The sequence below is a fragment of the Podarcis gaigeae genome (assembly GCF_964106915.1).
Source record: "Podarcis gaigeae genome assembly, chromosome: 3".
Classification (NCBI taxonomy): Eukaryota; Metazoa; Chordata; class Lepidosauria; order Squamata; family Lacertidae; genus Podarcis; species Podarcis gaigeae.
In genome coordinates, this window is record NC_139680.1 from 83,966,187 (window position 1) to 83,987,191 (window position 21,005).

General features: G+C 46.7%; 1 protein-coding gene across 8 annotated transcripts in view; it reads left to right on the forward strand.

Moving 5' to 3' along the window:
- Positions 1-171: 171 nt before the first annotated feature.
- The window catches only part of LOC310841304 (uncharacterized protein), a 46,885-nt gene continuing 26,051 nt past the window's right edge, over positions 172-21,005 (forward strand). For 4 of the 8 annotated variants that reach the window (XM_083731973.1, XM_083731975.1, XM_083731974.1 and 1 more), the window contains exons 1-12: positions 172-3,306; positions 7,810-7,914; positions 11,498-11,659; positions 13,130-13,261; positions 14,266-14,454; positions 15,747-15,830; positions 16,439-16,557; positions 16,723-16,837; positions 16,937-17,023; positions 18,011-18,126; positions 19,110-19,197; positions 19,926-20,005. In XM_083731973.1, coding sequence (XP_083588099.1) covers positions 2,893-3,306; positions 7,810-7,914; positions 11,498-11,659; positions 13,130-13,261; positions 14,266-14,454; positions 15,747-15,830; positions 16,439-16,557; positions 16,723-16,837; positions 16,937-17,023; positions 18,011-18,126; positions 19,110-19,197; positions 19,926-20,005 — 1,691 coding nt within the window. In that variant the 5' untranslated portion in view covers positions 172-2,892. The remainder of the gene's footprint in view (positions 3,307-7,809; positions 7,915-11,497; positions 11,660-13,129; positions 13,262-14,265; positions 14,455-15,746; positions 15,831-16,438; positions 16,558-16,722; positions 16,838-16,936; positions 17,024-18,010; positions 18,127-19,109; positions 19,198-19,925; positions 20,006-21,005) is intronic. The other 4 variants (XM_083731976.1, XM_083731979.1, XM_083731980.1 and 1 more) reach the window with 2 other exon arrangements.

Here is a 21,005-nt window from a genome sequence, read left to right on the forward strand (position 1 = left end):
GATGAGGCCCTAAGCTACTGAAGGTAATGGGGCCCTTTATATGTCCAGCTGTCCTTTGTCAACAACAAATTGCCGCTGTTTTTTTCTGTTGAATATATGCTATATGGTAATTTACTGACAATATAGGAACCTACACTACACAAAACACTGTTGCTGTATATGTAGGTTTTATTTTATTTATTTTTATCTTATATTTTGGAAATGTACATCCATGTTTTTCCCCCCTTTTATTTTTTTTGGGGGGGGCCAAGAGTGTGGGGCCTTTAGCCATAGCTTGTTTAGCTTATATATAAATGTATAATACAAGCCGTAGTTGACATTACTACAGAGAAGTGTCTTCTGTCGAGTTGTGTGAAGAGCAAATACCGAGGAACTCTCTCACAGTGAACGCCCCCCCCCCCTCCTCCATCACGCCGCGCTCAGCGCGCATTGGGCTGCGGCTCCGGAACAGCAGCCCCTGAAAAGGTCCCGGGCGCCGCAGGAGGGAGCGCGGATCCTCGGCCAGGCCGGGAGCAAGCGACAATCAGCGATCCGGGCTCCGTCCCAGCCTCTGGCCGTCCGGCGCTCTAGTCCCGCCTCCCCAGCCCGGAGGTTGCTGGAGTCCGTGTTCTCCGTTGCCATAGCGCCCGGGGAAGTTTCCTTTCCGAGTCCCCGCGCTTTGAGCCTATCCTTGTGGAATTCAATTGCATCATCGCCTTCGACGCGCTCAGTTGCTAAGACAACTCTGGGCACTTGCAGGGAACGCTCCTCTCCCCTCCGCCCGCCCACTCTCCCTTCCCCTAGATTCCAGCGGCCCGCTCGCTAGGCAGCAGGAGAGGACGCGCAGCAATAAGCAGGGGAAGCGGGCTCGTGGGGTTCCTCCGATAGAACAGGAGGCGCGAAACTGAAGAACCTTCCCGCGCGCAGTTCCCTTCTATAACCCTCTAGCTAGCAAGAGGCTGGTGGCCTGGTTACATTACTTCCCGCGCAATTTTATAGCTTCACTTTAGGCTAAAGCGTGCGCGCACGGTCTAAAAGGGAAAATGCACTTCAAGCATACGCATGAGATTGCAAAAAAAAAAAAAAAAAAAAGAGGGGAAAAAGTTTGCTCCATCCTTTTCTTCCGTGGCTCGCAACTAACTCCTTCAGGCTGTTTGCAACTAACCCGAAGAAGAGAGCGCGAGCTATAGCGGCGTGAGCGTCTGAGTGAGGCGCGGAGGCGGCTCCTGTTGTCTTTAACAGCCTCCCCACGGGCAGAAATCCAGCAAGCGTTATGTTCCTCAGTGCGGCTGCCTCGCGCTGGGAAAAGCTTCACCTGTTGGATTTCTGTCGCGCGGCCGTTCAAAGGCGCCGGAGAGGCGCGGTTCGTTCCAGCTGCTGCCGGAGTCCCTTCCGCGACGGGATGGGTGCGCCCCTTCGTTGCCTTGTCTCGGAGGCGTCCCTCTTCTGCCCTCCTCAATCCGCGCTCCTTTCCCCCAACTGCACCCCGAGCCTCCTCCGGGAAGCGGCCGACCTCCACCCCCAGGAGGGAGGAAGGCTGCGCGTTTTTTTGGAAGCCGTCTTTTCCCCTTTGCCCAAGCCGCATTACCTCATGCTAAAGAACTCCCTGCCTGAAGGGCTGGGCTAAATATCGGGACTGGAACCGGGACCGGGAGTGGGAGAGAAGTGAAGACGGGGCCAGGAGGGAAAGGGAGAAAAGGAAACAGGCCCGCTTGAACCCTGGGTGGGTGGGTGGTGGTGGGCGCGCTCTCCTTCCCTTCCTTCCTTCCCTCCCTCGCTTCCCCTCTTGCTTTCGGCCACCGAGCAGGATGCGCGCCTTTCCGGGCCGCGGCTGCTCTGACCGCGGTGTGTGTCTCTGTGCCTCCCCTCGCAGATCCCCGCCGAGCGCCCGGAGCGCAGCATGCCCGCCCCGCTGCTCGCCCTCCTGCTTCTGCGCACCCTGCTGACTCGCCTGCTGCTGGTGGCTCGCCAGCGCCTCCTGCCGCTGCTCCGGCGCCTGGGGGCCCGCCTGACTTCCCGGCAGTCCCGCGAGGCGCTCCTCACCTGCCTCCTCTGCGTCCTCAACCTGCGCAAGAAGGTGGACGACGCCTGAGGCGAGCTCTGCAGGGAGACGCCAAGGAGAAGGGGCGGCAGGAGCAGCAGCAGCAGAAGCCCCCAACTTTGCAGGTAGGTAGCCCCACCGCCGCCACCTGTCGCCCTCGCCGCCGCCGCCACTCATGCAGAGACTTTCGAAGTGGAACAGCACCCCAAAGAGCGAGGAGGAAACCGACTTCACCCCGCGCTGCAGCCAATTTCTCTCTCTCTCTCTCTCTCCAGCATTTGAAGGGACATTTTTAGCTTCTGGGTGAGTGCGTGTGGGGAAGGAGCTGCTCTCCGCCTGCCAAAGGAGAGGGAGAGCAATCAGGGAGCAATCAGCAACTCCAGCCCTCCCAAGGAAGATTATTTAATTTCTGATCTCATTTCTCAAGATCCACCCCCAGACAAAAGGCTTCCAGCTTCAAGCCTCGCTGAATGCTTTTCTCCTCTTCGCTTTGAATCCAGGACCAAGCTCCCACCCACAACCCCACACTCATGGTCTTTTGGTTGCTGGTGGAGAATTATGGATGGGGAAGCAAAGCAACACCACCATCGCTGACCAGAGGCCTGGCGTGGTGGTAGCATCGTGATTTCTCAGGCCTGGAAGCCGAAGAAGACTGGAAGTCCCCTTCCGTCAGACATTTCCGAGCAAGCTTAACTTCTGAGAGAGTTCCCAGGAGGACTGAACCCAACGGAGCAAATTCTGCATCTGCATGGTTCGGAAGAGGCTGGAGAAGAATCTCTTGTGACTTTGCCATGTGTTTTATAGCCTCTTGTTAGAGTTCAGGACTGGTGGCCCGCTCTCCCCTTCCTTTTCGCCTGTCTCCTGTGTGGCCAATGCGAGAGGGAGAAATGTCTGGCAGCAGAGCAAGGAAGGTCCAGCCGTTCACTATTACCACCAAGCTTTCCCTACCCAAGTGCTCCCTGGACTTTCCAGGAGACAGCTGTCCTGACATAGCTGCTCTGGATAATCATGCCCTGCACCAAAACCTCAATGAGCGTGTGTCTCTGTATCTGGCTCAGGCTTCTCCCGTGTCCTCTGAGGGTAGGTTTGACAGCACCAGCCCCGTTGAGGAGGTGGCCACCAATGAAGATTGCATCAACCGCAACTCCCTGTCCCGCTCCATCAAGAAAATCACCTTGTCGAACTGGCACGGAGAACCTAATCCAGGGGAGGAAACATCAACTCATACCCGTTGTGAGAGGAACTGCAACAACAACAACTGCAGAACAGGGAAAACACAGTTTAAGGTAAGGTCTTTTATATTCCTCCTCTGCCTTCCTTTGTTTTGTTTTGTTTTGTTTTGTTTTGTTTTGTTTTGTTTTGTTTTGTTACACTAGAGTGCATTGCTCCACTCTATATCACAGTCACATCAGGCCTGACCTCTCCCTTGGTTTCACGATCCTCTGAGAAGAAACCCTGAGAAGGGGTGGTTATGTGTGGGTCAGTATGCATCTCAAGGGCTTTTCATAGCTTAAGTTTCCGCCTTTTTATCTGTTGAGGAAGATGATATTGAGAGCTTTGATCGCCTGAAACTAAGGAAGCAGAATTACTCCTCATATCACGGTAGAAAATAATTCTGAACAAGGGACAGTTCAGAATCTCAAAGGAGATGATGATGTCATCTTTTTTTCTGCAGGGATAAGATGAAACAAAGCACCTGCCTCCCTTGAATCACCACTGAAGTTTCCTTCATTATCATATTTTGCAGAGTCTGATGGTAGTTTTATGCAGATAGATCGATAGAAGCAGCACCAGCCTTGCTTGTCAGAGATAGCTGTAGATCCTGGATAGTTTAATCCTTATTTTGATTACAATGGCTTTTCCATACAACCCTTCCCAAAACTGGGAACAGAGCCCAGGGATTTCTAGTTCTGCCTTGCCTTTTATTATATCATTTCTATTCCATCTCTTATCTGTTGGAATCATCTACCTTTTTGGATGGCCTGTAGATGATGTAGTGAGAAAGCAACTAGCAGAGCATGGTACGGCAAGCCCAGGAAAGGGTTCCCATATCTTTAGTAAGCTTACTAAGTTTCCTTTTTCCATCATGCTTCGCCCACAGGCATGTCAATGATGGGCAGGTTTTTATAGGGATAGTGAGCAGAGTGATGCTGGTAAAGGCTCGGAGGTACTCAGTTGAAAGACTTCGAATTTCTTTGCAGCAGTGGTTCCTGGGCTTGAAAGAAAAGGCAGTCTGCATTCTGGTGCAGCCTTCTACTTTTGTAATCCAGAGTATGTCTACATAGTATTTGCCAGTGCTTAAAAACCATACCCAGAGTTGCTTTCATTTCTTGCTCAGACTTGTGTTGTTGTTTTTTGTACACACACAATCCTAGCAATGCCCTTTATTCCTGCTATGCTAGTACTAGGCTTGTTTTGAGCAGATCTGAGGGCTGATTGTTCTGCCTGTGTTTGTAAAGTCTATGCATGGAAGTGCTGGCAAATCCCTGAAGAGATGTGTTGTTAGGCAAACTTTATAGAAGCACCCTTTTAAAAGTGGATGTCTCTGGATCACATAAGATCCATTTCCCCATTACAAAGGTGCATTACTTGCAACGGTTTTCTAGCCACTTCTCTGCAGAACTTTTATACACTCAGAGAAGAAGGAAGTAACACTGAGACTAACTCTATCCTCGTGACACATCAGCTTTGTGAAATTATGAAACATGCCCCGATGGGATAAACTGAGGACACCCTGCTTATTTCGGTTTTGAGTGAAGTCAAGATTTTGTCAGGTTCTCTGTAGTGTCTGGTAAAGGCATTACCTCATTGTGCTATCTCATAGGCCCCAGGGAAAGCGTCCTCCAAATTGACCTTGACATCTCAGCCAAGAGTCTGTCTATAAGGCCTTCTGTGTTTCCCTGGCATTGAGCCTCATAGGACCCAGGCTAGTTCTTCCTTTGGATAGACATACATTTGCCCTCATTTGTGTAGTCACACCAGCCAGCAAAGGTTCCAGCCAGTCACTTCTAAGTTGCAACCTCTACTTTCCAAATCAACAGAAAGACTAACTCGTTTCTTGTTTTCACATGTGCTCCCGGCTGCTGCTTGTTGGATGGGATGATATGGCAGGGGAGGGAGGGAGTCCTGCCTCCGCAATCCAAGCAGAGCAGCTCTGCAGGAAGGATGAGATCATCTTTGTGCTGACAGCCTTGTTTTCCTGCAGCTGATGGATTGAGGGAGTTTCGTATGTAAATAAAGCACTTATGTCACCTGCAAGCTTATCTCCCATTACTGAGCTCTGGCTGGAGAAGGGCCAAGTGGGTTGTGGTGGAGAATATATGGGCAGGTTTAACCGTGAACATCTCAGACCACAGGGCACTGTGCCAAACACAGTAACAACCATTCCATAAACAGGATAGGAGCAAAGCATCACCTAATGCACTGATAGGATAGTTGTCCAGGCCAGGGAGTCTCATTTGTTTGTTTGAGCTCCTCATCTCTTGGATGCTTTGATAGTTCAAGCCCCTTTAAGTCTTATCTGGATAACAAAATGTATCGCAAAATCCATCGTGGAATATTCTTGTTCATATGTGTTTTGGAGAGGAGTAGCCTGACTTCAGTGGCCTAGCTAATGGTTTTTTTACCCACACACCCACCCACGCCAGATCTCAGATGTACACTCCAGGAATGAACAGAGGGAGTGTACATACTTCAAAGAAATTGTGATATGGTGATTCATACATTTATAAAACACCCCCACCTCCTGCTAACTTAAGATCTTCTGAGCAGCAAGAAGCTTGTCTTGGGCTATCATTTCTTTGCTTGCAAAACTGAGCCCCAAACTTGCATGATCTACCAGAAGTCTCAAGAGATTTTGGAGCCCCGTTGGAAATGAGGCATTCAAAGCTACTTAACTTGCCCTAACCAGACCCCTCTGCACGTAAATGACACTTGGGCTGCAGTGCAGTTCACAAAAGTTAAAAGTAAGTCCAGAGGGTCTTGCTTCCAAGTAAATGTGCTTAGATTTGTGCCGTTGTAAGCCCAACAATAATTAAACAACCAACAAGCTTATTTAGAAAAGTCCAAGATATTGAATGCTCATATAAGATGGAAATAAACAGTACCAAAAACCAACATAAGCTTCTAATATGTGCTTAAAATGTAGTCATGCTTGAGTGCACTTAAGTGCAAGCTTAACCTCTATTTTTTGTTCTTATTTCCAGACCATAGCTTGTCAATACAGTGGTACCTCGGGTTAAGTACTTAATTTGTTCCGGAGGTCCGTTCTTAACCTGAAGCACCACTTTAGCTAATGGGGCCTCTTGCTGCTGCCGCGCCGCTGGAGCACGATTTCTGTTCTCATCCTGAAGTGAAGTTCTAACCCGAGGTACTATGTCTGGGTTACTGGAGTCTGTAACCTGAAGCATATGTAACCTAAAGCGTATGTAACCCGAGGTACCACTGTATTCTAATATACCCAGTTTAGGGTTCAGAAGCCACCACCACAGTAGCAAACCACCTGCTCTCCTTTGTTCTGAATCATGAACTCTGACAAGCAGTTGTGTTCTCTGGAACACAATAAATAATGATGATGATGATGCTCCCATGCTGTGTTCCTCCTTTGTTCCTTCCAAAAGAAAGTTCTTCAAGTCTCCTGAGCTCAGTCACAAGCATGCTACAACCACCTCCAGCAAGTCTCCCCTCAAAAAAATGTAGATTACATAACTTTGGGTTGGGTGTTTGGGAGCTGATTTACTGTTCCCCACAGAAACCTATGGTACTTTGTCTAGCACCATGTCACCTTTGCTTCTAATAACATTGGTTGTTCACTTGTGTGAATTGCTTATAGCCCAATGAGTACAGTAGAGGTACCTTCCTTTGCTGCTAATGGAAGACAAATACAGAGAACAAAATGTTCTGTGTCACTGCAGTCCATATCCTTCCTGGTTACATTTGACATTTGTCACTGTTCTGTGCCAGATTTGTTCATTCCTGCTTTCCTCCCCCCACCCCATATGTGAAGTCTTTGGGTATAGGTGAATAATGTTTCTTCAAATTACTTAATTTGATATTTCAGGCTTTGTGGATAAATATCTGGCATAGGTAGCGCTGAGTATTTATAAAGATCTGAATCCTGAGAAAGTATAGTTTTGTTAGACTTCAGGGTTTCTGCCTCTTCAGATAACACCTGAAATGTATTGCCTTCCTTTCCCGCTTGATAACAAATGATATGTAAAGAGAGGTGAGTTCATTGGGCAGAATGTTATGCTTACTGAGGTGGCTTTGGATATTAACTTCAGCCATGTACTTGCTGGGTTGCTTTGGAAAGTAACGTATTAGCTTCTGTACTACAGATGTAAAATAGGAATAAGTATTACTTCCATTGCACTGTTCTTCCAAGAGTGAGAGTGGAACTTAGTGTTGGATAGGCAGTATTTCCAAATATAATAAAGGATCGAAGAGGGTTGCAAAGTGATGAGCCTTTGCTCTGTATTCTCATGGAATGGCTGCCTGCAGATTTGTGACACAGTAGCAGCTGGCAGATAGGCTTTGTTGAAATTGTGGTTGACCAGCTAGCATGGGTGTGTGATGCTCACCTAAGAGCATAATTTGGATGAGACCTTGCTTTATGCTGCAGTTGGGTAAATGTGATGAAGTCTGCCCCTGAGAAGTTTCCTTTCTTCTTCGCTCTGCCTTTGCACCATGAACAGCCCTTAGTTGTCCAGTTCAAGTATTCTCTAATATTCTTCAGAACTGGATGAGGTTGCACTCTCCTCATCCATTATCTGTTTCCCCCCACTTTTTAGGTCTTTCTCAGAAAAGAGGTGGAAATAGAAGAAGAAAAGCAAGACTCTAGGAGGCCCCAGGCTAGTGGCCATTCTTCATTGGGCAGAGTTGCTCCTCTTCATATGGTATGTGCCTTTATACCCCCTCTAAAAATAAGCCCTTTGTTTGTGACCCTTGGTGACTGTTTTGAGTCTTTTCAAATGGAAATAAAGGCAAACTCAATTACAGAATATGGACAGTGCAGTCAAATGAGGAGGAAGGAATGAGTCCATGAGAATTCCTTGAGTTCCTTGATAGATCATTGAAACCTCAAGGATGCAAAAAGCCTTTACAAATTAATTGTCTCTCCACAGTTTCTCTGTACATTATCTACCTATATAAGTGGAGGTGCACACATTCTGAGGTTTGGATGAGGAGCCTGCGGCTCTCCAGATGCCATTGGACTCTCACTCCCATCAGTTCCAGCCAGCCGGGTCAGTGGCCAGGGATGATGGGAGTTGTAGTCCAACAGTATCTGGAGAGCTCAGTTTTCCCATCCTGTTCTAAGAGCTGCCTGTGTTGCGGCTGTACATTCTGGCTCTGTTAAAGCATGTACAAAAAGCTACCTGAACCAAGGAAGAGCACATTCCATGAGAAGCTGCACAAGTGATTCATATGTGATGTAGAAGTAGCAACAGAAGATATCTTGTGGTGCAGTCCTGAGAACATTTGCTCAGAAATATTGCCAAGTTCAGTAGAAGTTAATCACCAATGTGCCTGCTTAGCATTGTAGCTTTAGTGATTCGCACGCCACCTTTCCAGGTTTATGGGGTCTTGTCTGAAGGGGGAGCTCTCATAGCTCTTCCATGTACAGATGTGTGTTCTTTCAGTGCAGTACATAAAAATGTACGTATTTTTCGCTCTATAAGACGCCCCAGACCACAAGACACACCTAGTTTTTGGAGGAGGAAAACAAGAAAAAAATATTCTGAATCTCAGAAGCCAGAACAGCAAGAGGGATCGCTGCACATTGAAAGCAGCAATCCCTCTTGCTGTTCTGGCTTCTGGAATAGCTGCACAGCCTGCATTCGCTCCGTAAGACGCACACACATTTCCCCTTACTTTTTAGGAGGGAAAAAGTGAGTCTTATAGAGCAAAAAATATGGTAATCTGGGAGACCCTGGTACCAGTTTGCATATTCTTTCAGCTAATTGGCATCCAGCGTAAAGGACCAAAGCATTACCAGTTCATCACTTTCTAATGCATCCTTTGAAAGGCCACCACTCATGCCAAGAGAACATGGCATGCCATTTTGTCTGAAGGCACAAGCTAATGGGAAATGTCATGGTATTGTGCCCGCCTCCAGTATCTCAAAGGCTGTGCCCCACCACAGTCTCTTTTTTGTGTCCTTGTGCAAAGTGTCTTCCTTGTTCATTTCCAGCTTCCCTTGCTATATCCTGCCAGACAGAAATGCAAATGAAAAGAAGTTCTGGGGAAAATGTCATGGGAGGAAATTAGGTTATGCCTGGGGCATGTCCACAAGCTTATCATGCAAAAACTGAACAGGACATCATTAGAGGGTGATAGCTTAGGCTATAAACAACTATAGATTATCAAGGACTCAGTCATCTATGCTGTAAAGTCCAGTCCCTTTAATAGTGGCTCCCCCTCCCCATTTCTTGAATAAGAATAAGAATAAGAATTATTCTTGTTTTCTATAATGTGTCTAGCTGTGATCAATTTATGAGGCTGCTGTGCTGCCCCCAGTCTTGATAGGGAACTACTTTTCCATTGCAGATATGTGTTTTCTTACTGACAACCCTATGCCACTTGCTGTCCTCTAGGAACTGTTTCTGTTCAGTCTCTTCTGTTTTCATTTCATATTTGTATTCTGAGACATTCCCATGCCAAACCTCTTGGCTTTCATTCAGGTCTCCTTTTTGGATGCCCCTACACTACAACTGGTTGGACAGTGTTGGGGGCCCTCTATGAGGTGATGAGAATTCTTTGCTAGACATCTTTTGCTCTAGAGTCATAGCTCAGTGGAGGAGCATCTGCTTTACATGCAGGAGGTCCCAAGTTCAATCCCTGGCATCTCCAGGTAAGGCTTGGGTTGTCCCCTGTCTGAACCCCTGAAGAACTGCTGCCAGTCAGTGTAGATAGTGATGAACTAAGATGGACCAATGGTCTGACTCAGAATAATGCAGCAGCTTTTGCTTCTCCCCCTACCACCTAGTTTACATACACTTACAGGAAACTTAGGGATGTAAGTGGCACTGTGGGTTAAGCCACAGAGCCTAGGACTTGCCAATCAGAAGGTTGGCAGTTTGAATCCCCTCAATGGGATGAGCTCCTATTGCTTGGTCCCTGCTCCTGCCAACCTAGCAGTTTGAAAGCACGTCAAAATGCAAGTAGATAAATAGGTACTGCTCCAGTGGGAAGGTAAACGGCGTTTCCATGTGTGCTCTGGTTTGCCACGTGACCCGGAAGCTGTATACTGGCTCCCTCAGCCAATAAAGCGAGATGAGTGCCGCAACCCCAGATTTGGTCATGACTGGACCTAATGGTCAGGGTTCCCTTTACCTTTTACCTTACAGGAAACTTATCTCCAGGAATCATTGAGAGGGGTGAAACTGATCATTAAACTGGATTGAAACCAGTTTGTGTTTGCAGTGTAGACCTACCCTTAGCATGAACTTTGTTGGGAATATGCGCCCAAGCTTTAATTTAAAAATTGTTATATTTCTGAGTCATGCTCTTCATGCATCGTGAACTATTTCCCTCCGGACTTACACCTTCTCTGCTTGAAGGTCTCAAATCGTATCTTTCATAAGTGCTCTGGTATGTGTGCTGTCAGTGTTCTGAGTTCAGTAGTGTTAAGCTTCTCTTTCCATGCTCTACCATTTAAGAGCAGCCAGTACTGACCTCTCTTCCTGCAGTGGGATTTGAGATACTGTTTACAAATTTAGCCCTCCATGGTAGTTTGCAGCTGGACCTTGGGCTGAGCTTGGAGGAAAGCCATTTCTGCAGTTGGCTGACCTTAGCGGTCTTGGAGTGGTGACAGAACATTGCATCATTTCTGACCACAAGAACAAAGCCTGGAAGAAATCCAGACTTTCTCCCATTTGATGAGTTACTTAAAATAAGTATCTCTCTAGACTGCTTTTGAGGAGCAGGGTCTGAGCTCATTTGTAAGGCAGGCAGACAAAAAGTCTCCCTGTTTTTTCAGAAGCTCTTTTACCTGAGGGCTGGGAGTTTTGCAGAAATAGGTTTACTTCTGCCGAACCTGAGAGAGGCAGGATAAGATGAAGTTAAAGATAGGGCCTTTCCTCTTCTATGTTTTGCTTAGATGACGCCTTAGGCTTGATCCCTGGCACCTTAGTGGATCTTGAGTAGCAGTGCCAGGAAAGAACTTCTAGAGAGTTTTGTCTTCAACTATACCACCAGCCTTGTCCATATGTGCTGAGAAAGATGAACCATTTACTCACTGCATACAAGATTCTTGCAGTGAACGGATAATACAAAAACACTGAAGGATTTCAGTGGAAGTAAGCTTTCAAGGTACAGTGTGTACATAGCCTAAGACTCTATCTTGTTGATTAACTTACTTCACAAGGCCATTAGTTCCGAACCCCGCTGAAGCTCAATTAGGGCATTGCTGCTTCCCCTTTATCAGACGTGGACCAAATCTAAACAAACTTTTTCTTTCCCTCTGTTTCTCTCTCCTAGATGTCAAGCTGTGCTGTTGCAGGTCCCTGGAAGGAGAATGTCAAGAACATACAGGCAGGAAAAGTAGCAGGGCTGAAGCCTTGCCTCCAGAACAGCCCAGGGCTGGCCGACCTTTCCAAATGGAGCCCTCACATAGCTCAGTTCAACTGTGACATGATGCAGGTAAAAGAAAATGAGATTGGCAGAGGAACAAATCCCCTTCAGTGTCTCGGTAGAGCAGGAACATGTTCTTCTCTTCTTTCCCATACTACAGTAGAAAGGAAGGGAAGGCAGCCTTTTCCTTGCCAAAGGTCTTTCCTCTGTTAAAGTGAGAGGAACGTGCAGACGGAAGGAGACAAGGTCCCTTGGCTAGAGGGAGGCTGTTGTTATGGCATGAGGTCATCCTTGGCAGCTTGTCTTTAGGATGGAGGACCAGAGGAGAGGGGGTCAATCCACAGATATCTGATTTCTTTCCCATCTCTTTGAGGTGAAGGGGGCACAGAATAGCAGTCTCAGCCCGGTGTAGGGACATCTAGGTGATAATAAAAGTGTATTATTTTTATATCAGAATGTTTGGGTATGTAGCTTTTGTCATGTGACTTCACAGCAGCCCTGTGAGAAAGGTGGCTGTCATTCCTCTCTGTGCCAGGTGTCTTGAACCAGGAACTCTTAGCAATGGGACTCAGACACTTTACTTTCTGCAGCACCATGGCTAGTTGCCATGGTGGTAGAAACAGGCAGCCTGTTACCCATATGGCACTCAGGAGTTTAGCATTGGTCAGGTGACACAAGGGACCAATTGCATTCCACCTGCTCTTGTAAAGCTGCTAATTCATTCCTGGCTCTTCAATCTGAGCAGCTCAGACTGAACCCAGGCTGAGCTCTTGCACTGCACATAGCAGCTTCTTTGCTCCCCTGTTTTCCAGCTCTTGCTAATCCCAAGCATATAGCTGGAACATGTCTCAGTGCCTGTAGACATGACTATGAGCTTGGTAACTAAAGAGCAGTGTAGTATGGGTTACTACATAAATAAGATAAATTAATTCACACTTGTGCCACTCTGTCACTCACTGCTTGAAGCATCTACTTAGCATTTTTCCATTCTATAGATTGACTACTGAAACGTCCGGGGTAGATCTGTGGTGAGGTTAACTCCAGGGCAGCCTTTGCCAACCTGACGTCCTCCAGATGTTCTGGACCACAACTCTCATGAGTCCCAGCCAGAGCAGCCATCTGTTCACAACATCTGGATGTTGCTGTAGGGGAATATTGGAAGGAAGTCACCTTTTACCCGGTCTGACTGTTTGCCAATCTAGCCCAATATGGTCTTCTCTGCTGGCAGCAGCTCTCCTGTGTATTGAAGAGAGGCCTTCACCATCAAACCCAAGCTTTGGTTAAAACAAACAAACAAATGATTAAAAACATTGCAATTCCACAGGATTGCATGCTGTAGCAATGGGAAGTTACATGGAATAATCCTGTACTGGGTTTTCTTTAATGTCATGCCAGAACAGGCATCTTCTCCATTTTGCCCAGAGTCTCTCCTTTCTCCCATACAAAATCAGACTTTTGAACTTCCTAATGGAAGTAGAAAGAGTGCTTTCCCCAGCTGCTTGTCCAGTTCCCATCTTGGCATTTGTCTTCATGTTTCAGGCTGAGAAATGGGTGCGAGCGAAACTCCGAGACCTGAAGGATGGTTGCAGTATTCAGGAATGGGAGCGGGCAGCTCAGACGTTACAAAGAGACATGAAAGACTTCGAGAATACCATGATCAAACTGAACCAGGTACAACAAGGTCTCTGGAAGCCCCCTCTCCCCCCTGCTTTGAGTTCTTTAGGTAGCAGCACGGCTCTGAAGAGAGACCTGAATCCTGTTCACCCTTGCTCCCTCTCCTGTAGTCCAGCATCTCTGTGTTTCCTCCTGTTTCTGTGCTCTTGATTTCTAGAGTTTCCATGAAATCAGTGCTCTGGCAAGACTGGATGACTTTTAAGTCTCGCCTCTCCATGGAATGCAGATTCCATGTTAGGGATCATTAGGAGAGGGACTGAAAACAAAACCATCAGTGTCATAACGCTGTTATATCTATGCCGAGAGAGCACATTTGGAACAGTGTGCACAGTTTTGATTGCATCACTTCAAGATGGTTATTATCAGAGCTAGGGGGAAAACACAGGAGGCAGTGATGGCCACCAACTTGGATGGCTTTAAAAGAGGATTAGACAAATTCGTGGAGGATAAGACCAGGGGTCAGCAAACTTTTCAGCAGGGGGCCGGTCCACTGTCCCTCAGACCTTGTGGGGGGCCGGACTATATTTTGAAAAAAATATATGAACAAATTCCTATGCCCCACAAATAACCCAGAGATGCATTTTAAATAAAAACACACATTCTACTCATGTAAAAACACCAGGCAGGCCCCACAAATAACCCAGAGATGCATTTTAAATAAAAGGACACACTCTACTCATGTAAAAACACGCTGATTGCCAGACCATCTGCAGGCCGGATTCAGAAGACGATTGGGTTGGATCTGGCCCCCGGGCCTTAGTTTGCCTACCCATGGATAAGACTATCAGTTGCTACTAGCCACAATGGCTGGGTTCTATCTCCATGGTCAGTGCCAGTATATCTCTGAATACCATTTGCTGAGAATCACAAGTGAGGAAAGCGCTGATATGCCCAGGTTTTGCTTGCCGGCTTCTCACAGGCGACTGTTTGAACAGGATATTGGGCATCATCCTGATCCAGCAGGGCTCTTCACGTGTTCTTATGTTCTTTCCCATCCATAGATGGGCGACCAGCTTACTGTCCAGTCAAACTCCAGTGCCGAGATAGCGAGGCGACTACAAACCCTGTGCGAACAGTGGCAACTGCTGAAGCAGATGGCAGCAAATCAGAGCAAAGCAGTGAGCGGACTCAGAAACTTACAAGAGTTCAACCAGAAAGCTGAGCAACTAGAAGCTTGGATCAGGCAGAAGGTTTGTGCCAAAGGAGGGCCAACCCTCGGTTCCCCTGTTTCTGCAGCATGTATAATATATTTGTATGCTGCCCTGACGCAGGTGGCGCTGTGGGTTAAAGCCTCAGCTCCTAGGACTTGCCGATCGAAAGGTCAGCGGTTCGAATCCCTGCGGCGGGGTGCGCTCCCGCTGCTCGGTCCCAGCGCCTGCCAACCTAGCAGTTCGAAAACACCTCCGGGTGCAAGTAGATAAATAGGGACCGCTTACCAGCGGGAAGGTAAACGGCGTTTCCGTGTGCGGCTCTGGCTCGCCAGAGCAGCGATGTCACGCTGACCACGTGACCCGGAAGTGTCTTCGGACAGCGCTGGCCCCCGGCCTCTTAAGTGAGATGGGCGCACAACCCCAGAGTCTGTCAAGACTGGCCCGTACGGGCAGGGGTACCTTTACCTTTACCTTACCTTTTATGCTGCCCTGATCTCCCTTGGAATAGAAATGTAATAAATGGGTGAATAATAATGAGAGCTAGGGAAGAGCCATAGGGAAGAGGAATTTATGTTTTGCCTGCAGATGCCGGACACATATATGGAAGGATCTCCCCAGCTGGTCAGATTTTTCTGAAATCCACCTATGGAATTAACTCAATAGATTACATTTTAAAAAGAAAGCATTCAAAAAATCTTCCAAGGTTTTGGAGCAAAGGTCAGAAAGATTTAGACAGTAGTTGGTTACGGCAGATGGGGAGCTAAGGTAGTCATTTCCCAATGGCATCTATAGTTTGCTTTCTCCCCTGTCTGCTGACTGCACTGGCCATCTAATAGCAATTTCCATGTGCTCTTGTCTTCGCCCCCAGATTCCATTCCATAACAAGACGTTCTAAACTCCTAGAAATCCTAAATCTTTCAAGGAGGAAAACAACTCTGAATACAAAAATAGAAGCAAGATTAATTGATTTTCATAATTTCCTTTCCATTTTGCCCTTGGGACTCTTGCTTGCCTAGATGGAGAGAGTTAGAGAGGCGTATGTAGAATCCTCTGTCTTCATACGGCTGGAATGTAGCCTATTGTACAAAGGTTAGAGTGACACCCATGGCTCTGCCTACCTTTGCCTCTAGTCCTGCCCAGGAGGGAATATTGCCTTTGGAGTGAAAATGGTTCCCCACTCCTAGTCTACAAGTTGGATTCTAACTGTGTATTCTGAAGCAAAACCAAACCACTCCACTTGCATCTCTTAGGATTGGGATGAAATTGTGACACTGTAGTCACTGTGCCTTCAATATCTCATATATTCTAACCATTTCTATCTGCCCCTCTAGGAAGAGAAACCTTTGCTAACTGCCCTGCTGCAAGAGAATGCAGACAAGATTCAGCTTACCCGACGCATCCTTGACTTGAAACAGGTGACAGTCTTACAGTCTTCTCTGTACAGTGTTGGGGGTGTGTGGTTCTGACAGTGCTGTTGTACCTGGGGTGATTGCAGTTAGGCTTTGCATCCTACCTCAGATGATATAAATGGTATTGTAGTTCATACCTAGGTCCTATTGGGGTAGCAAAAGGGTAGCCTGGTGCAATCCTTCATCACATTTTGCAGCTGCCATCTGCAAGAACAGAAAGGCGGGTGCCACTACGAAGATTTTGTCTCTTGTCTGTACTGGATAGTACAACTGTTTTCTCAGCCCTCCATCCCCTCCTCCCTGCAATTTGGGAATAATAATTCTTGGCCTGCATCATAGTTGTTGCAAGGATTGCTGAGATAATGTATGAGAAGTACTTGGAACACCTGAAAGCACTGCAAAAAAAAAAGGTTGATGCTTAATTATTATCGGGAGCTCCTAAGCTCCTTTCAAAAACAACTTCTGAGTACAAGGTTTATTCTGCTGGGGCTCAGTTGGCAATGCCAGTAGCGGTTAGCTTCTTATGAGGTCATACTTTTATAGAAAGTAAGTTTATGTTATTCCTCTTCTCCCCCGTCTCTCCTCCCTTTTTCTCTCTCTCTCATCCAACTTAGGAGGAGCAGCAGTTCCAGGCCCTGCATGAAGAAATGAACTGCCTGGCTCACAAACTTGAGAAGCAGGGGAAGAGCGAGAGCAGGAGCATTATGGCACGGCGCAAGCATCTCAATAAAATGTGAGCTAGAGCAGGAGCTGGTGGGGGAAGAGAGATGGGGCATAACCAGCATTAGGATGGGCTATGGAATCATCTGTCCACAATTGCTTTACTTTAACTGTCAAGGATGTGCAGGCTAAGCTGCTTCCCTGTTCCTAATATCCTTCTGCCCGTTTCACCTTCCAGGTGGCTGCGTCTCCAGGGGACACTGAAGGAACACCATGAGACCCTGCAGCTGGCTCTGGAAGCTGCTGCCTTCGTCCAGCAAGCAGAAGTGCTCCTTGGGTCCATCCATGCAAAGGTAGATTCTAGAGCAGTTTCTAAGAGGTGGTGGTGGGTGCTTTCTAAGAACTGCATTCCTACTTGTCTCGAGGCTTAACGCCTGTTGTTTCTGTTGTAGCGGAGGAATCTCTGTGGAGTGGGGAAACAGAGGGAACCTGAAACCAGCCCAGACCTGGATGTCAGGGATATAGCTAGTCAGGTCATGGTAAGTTGGGCAATGCCCAGGAACATGACTTGGAGCCCCTCCAGATGCCCTATTTATTAAGCATTCATCTTGAGTTGCTTACATAGAGGTCAGAGTATATCCAGTCTTTATTGAGCAATGATTCTGATTTGTTTGTGGGGTGGTTATACAACAATGAGCAGCTGTCCTGCATTCATCCTGATGTGTTGATACATATTCATGTTAGCCATTTGTTCATCCCACACTTTACAGTGCATTTTCCTGTCACTTTCCAAACTACAAAAATTCTTGAGTCTTTTAAAAAATGGGTTTGTGATAGGGCAGCAGAGTGCTTTGATCCACTTTAATTGCACAAAACCAAATTTCTGGTATGTGCTTGAATCCCTTCCACAAAATAATGACAGTCTGGTGGCACACTTAAAGAAGATGGGGGGGGGCAAAGGTTTTTTTTAAAAAAGATTTGTAGGCATGTCCATTTCTCCCTTAGTTTAGAGAGCAACTTGTCATCCTGTAAATAATGAACTAAGCAAGATGGCCTGGACTAAAAAACTGATATCCAGCTGAAGTACCAACATCTGGTATATGTCCTACCCCTCCACTGCTGGAGTGCTTGTATCCAAAGTGAGGTGCTCATGCTGGTATTCTGAAAGAAGCTCAGTTTTCAGCAGAAGCTCCTGAATGCTGAGGAATGGTCCACAAGAAAGGGAGTCGAATCCTGCATTGTCACGCATTTGCTGCTGAAAGTCTAATTCAGCATCTTCTTTGGAGGCAGTTTATAGATTAGATATGCACAACTTGTCACCCATTAAGATGCATGGTAGTCCACCAGGGACTGAGCAAACCACTTGGTTTTAGGGAACCAGGGGCTACTAGTCACATTGCTTATATGCTACATGATATGTATAGCTAGTGAGGTGCGTTTATCTTGATGGGTCAGGTTAATTTAAGTCAAGTGAGCAGTTGTCACTCCTGCTCACTCATTCATTGCCAGCCTTTTTTGCCACCCAGATGCTGGATGTGACCGTGTCCCAGTTGACAAGCCTCCATCCCAGCCTAGTAGCACGAGTCTCTCTCAAGCATCAAGATGTGAAGGAGAGCTGGGCCCAGCTCCAGCAGTTATTGAGGTATTTGCTGAATGCCTAATGTTTGTCTCTCTGCATGAGGTGGATCCTGAGCTAGTTAATGATTATATTTAGCAAATGTCTCTAATTTGGGCACGCCCGAGCCATTGTTGACAATACTACTACCATCTTGTGTTTTGCTGTGCTCCTTTAACAGGAGTGTGGCATACAGAAACTAAGCAGGTGAGGAGTCTACTGTGCCTGGAAAAGCTTTGCATGCTACTGATATTAGATGCACAGGAGCAAAACTGCTAGGAAAAGGTAGCAACCCTAACAATGTCCCCCCCCCCCATTTCATTCTTTCAGAACAAGGTACTATGCATGGCTGTTTAATCACATTTTTTTGAGGTTGTAGGCCTTCAGACAATGCATTTGTTTAGATTTTTAAGTTATGAATATGCAGCCTATATGTGTGGGTGCTGAGGGTGGCATCTATTTCTCTCTACCAGTCAAGGCAAAAGACATTTAGGAAGTAAAGGGAAGTCCCCTTTTTTGCTTACTAGCACTTACTTATTACCGTATCTTCCTTGATGTGAGTAACTTGAGGAAACTTTCACCCATATCTAATGTGGACTCTGGAGATTGAGATGGCCTCTGCTCCAGCAACAAGGCTAAGCCAGCAGCTCTGTTACAATCACTGTAACTTCGGGATGCTCTACCCAAGACATTCCTTTCTCAACAAAAGCTGGAAGCATAATGAAAGCTGAAAGCATAACGGGTCAGGATAAAACAACCTGAGAAAGCTGAAAACAGTTGGGTTAGGTGCATAAGCCTGAGACACTCTACCCTGGAATACTGAGTGTTGAGCTGCTCTGCGCTCATTTGGCTTGAGAACTAGGATTTCTTCAAGAATGTCTGCATTTATTCTGTGGTGATTATCATCTCTCTTTTTTGCCCTTTTCTGTTCTCTACTCTAACAGTTTTCTTTGTTTTTTCACCTATCTGCTTTCCCTCGCTCCTATTGCCCCTCTACTGGCTTCGACCAGGAGATCAATTGATTCTCCAAATCGTGAGCAAGTGAAGATCATGTCCAACAGTGCAGGGAGAGAGGCTGGAGGAAAACATGTATGGGAGGTAAGAAAAGTATTCAAGATAACACCTCAAGATCTCCTGGGTACTGTGCGTAGATGACCAGCCTCAGAGCATCCTCCATTTGTAAGGCATGTCTCATGGATAAAAGTTATTTCTGGAGAAAATGTTTCATGCATGGATGCATAGCAACAGGCAAGACTAGTCTGTCAATCTCAGGTGGCCACACTTGGGCCAGAACTGGTGGCTCAAGTGTCCCAGCAGACAAGGAGGGTCTCTGTAGCCTTCTCAGCTGTAGCCTTCTTGTTATAACATGGTGGTGCTTAAAAGCCCAAGCCAGTGCAATTACTTTTTATGGTGAGGAAAAGTAGAGAGGAGTGCTATGTACTCTCTCGCCCGGAATTAGTAAAGAAGACCACTGGTGATTGCAGCTAAGGTGGCCTGTTTGCTTTACTAATATCCCAGAACAGACTTCATGCTACTTAAGTTTTTTTTGCCTTAGCCAAGCTCTAACACAAGAACGTTGCAGCTGGCAAAGGTGGGGAAGAGGAAGAGGATGGTCAGTGGCAAATCCATCCCCCTTTCTCCCACAAGGTGGCACCTGGGAAGAATGCAAAATGCTTGGCATTGGGCCGAGAGCTGGATTAAGACAGATCTCTGGGAACTGGTTCCATAATTCTGGAGCCACTTCAGAGTTCAGACAAGGTCCTACCCAGAGTCTTACCTCTCAGGATTCTGAGCATAATATATTCTTACTCTACTTTTACTACTAGATATGGAAGGACATCCAAGGAAGCCAAGAGGGCAACACAGATTCACCAGGCAAGGAGGCCATCACCAGTGACAGCAGAAGGTACTGGCACTCACAGTGCTTTCCTGGGAGAAGAAAGCTGGGGGAAAGCTATGTGGGAAGTGGTGAGGAGAAACTGGGACAGGGGAGGGTAGAAGTTGCTTACTGGGATCTGCTTTGTTGCTTAGCAACAATTCACTATGGGAATGAATTTATCTCTTACTCCTAGCAGAGGGGCTGGCCCTTTGAAGTTGAACGGGTTGGGGGGTCCCTGTGGTCTTGGCACTAAGCCCAGCCTCATTATGGGTAGATGCTGAGAGCTCCACAGAAAAACAGTGAAGCTGTGAGGTTGAGCCCACCACCCAGTGGCTTCTAGTTGAATCTAAGTAGCACCTGCAACAAAACGCTCAGTTCAGCGTTCCAGTCAGTCATGCCCCCTTCCATTCAATTTTTCCTGGTTTTCTGTCACTCTCTTCGGTTGTCAGCATTCTATGGCCATTGAGCATGCTCAATCCTCATTTGGCTGGGTATATATATATTTGTATTTCTGTAAACCTTATGGTTCTCCTGAGCCTGCTGGTACTTCCCCCATTGAGCATGGATGCTTTAGTTACATTAGGACCTGCACTCAGAGAATTGAGTTCACTATTGGTTATAGAATGCAAACTGCCTTCACTTCAAATAACAAAGAATCTTAAAGACTCCCACATTTATTATAGCAGAAGCTGTCATAACAAATTTGTCAGAGTGGAATTCAATGTTGCACTATTATGAACATTCCATCTGCGCAAGCATTTCTGGAGGAGATGATCCCTCCCTCTCCTAAAGGGCTGTCACATGGAAGATGAAGCAAGTTTGTTTTCTCCTTCTCTGGAGGGTAGGGTTTGAACCAATGGCTTCAACTAACAAGGAAGATTCCAACTAAAAATCAGAAAGACCTTTCTGGCACTAAGAGCAGTTCAACGGTGGAACAGACTACTCAGGAGCTGGTGGGCCCTCCTTCCTTGGAGGTTTCTAAGCTTAGGTGAATCCTACCCAGTATTTAAAGTGCAAAAAATACCCC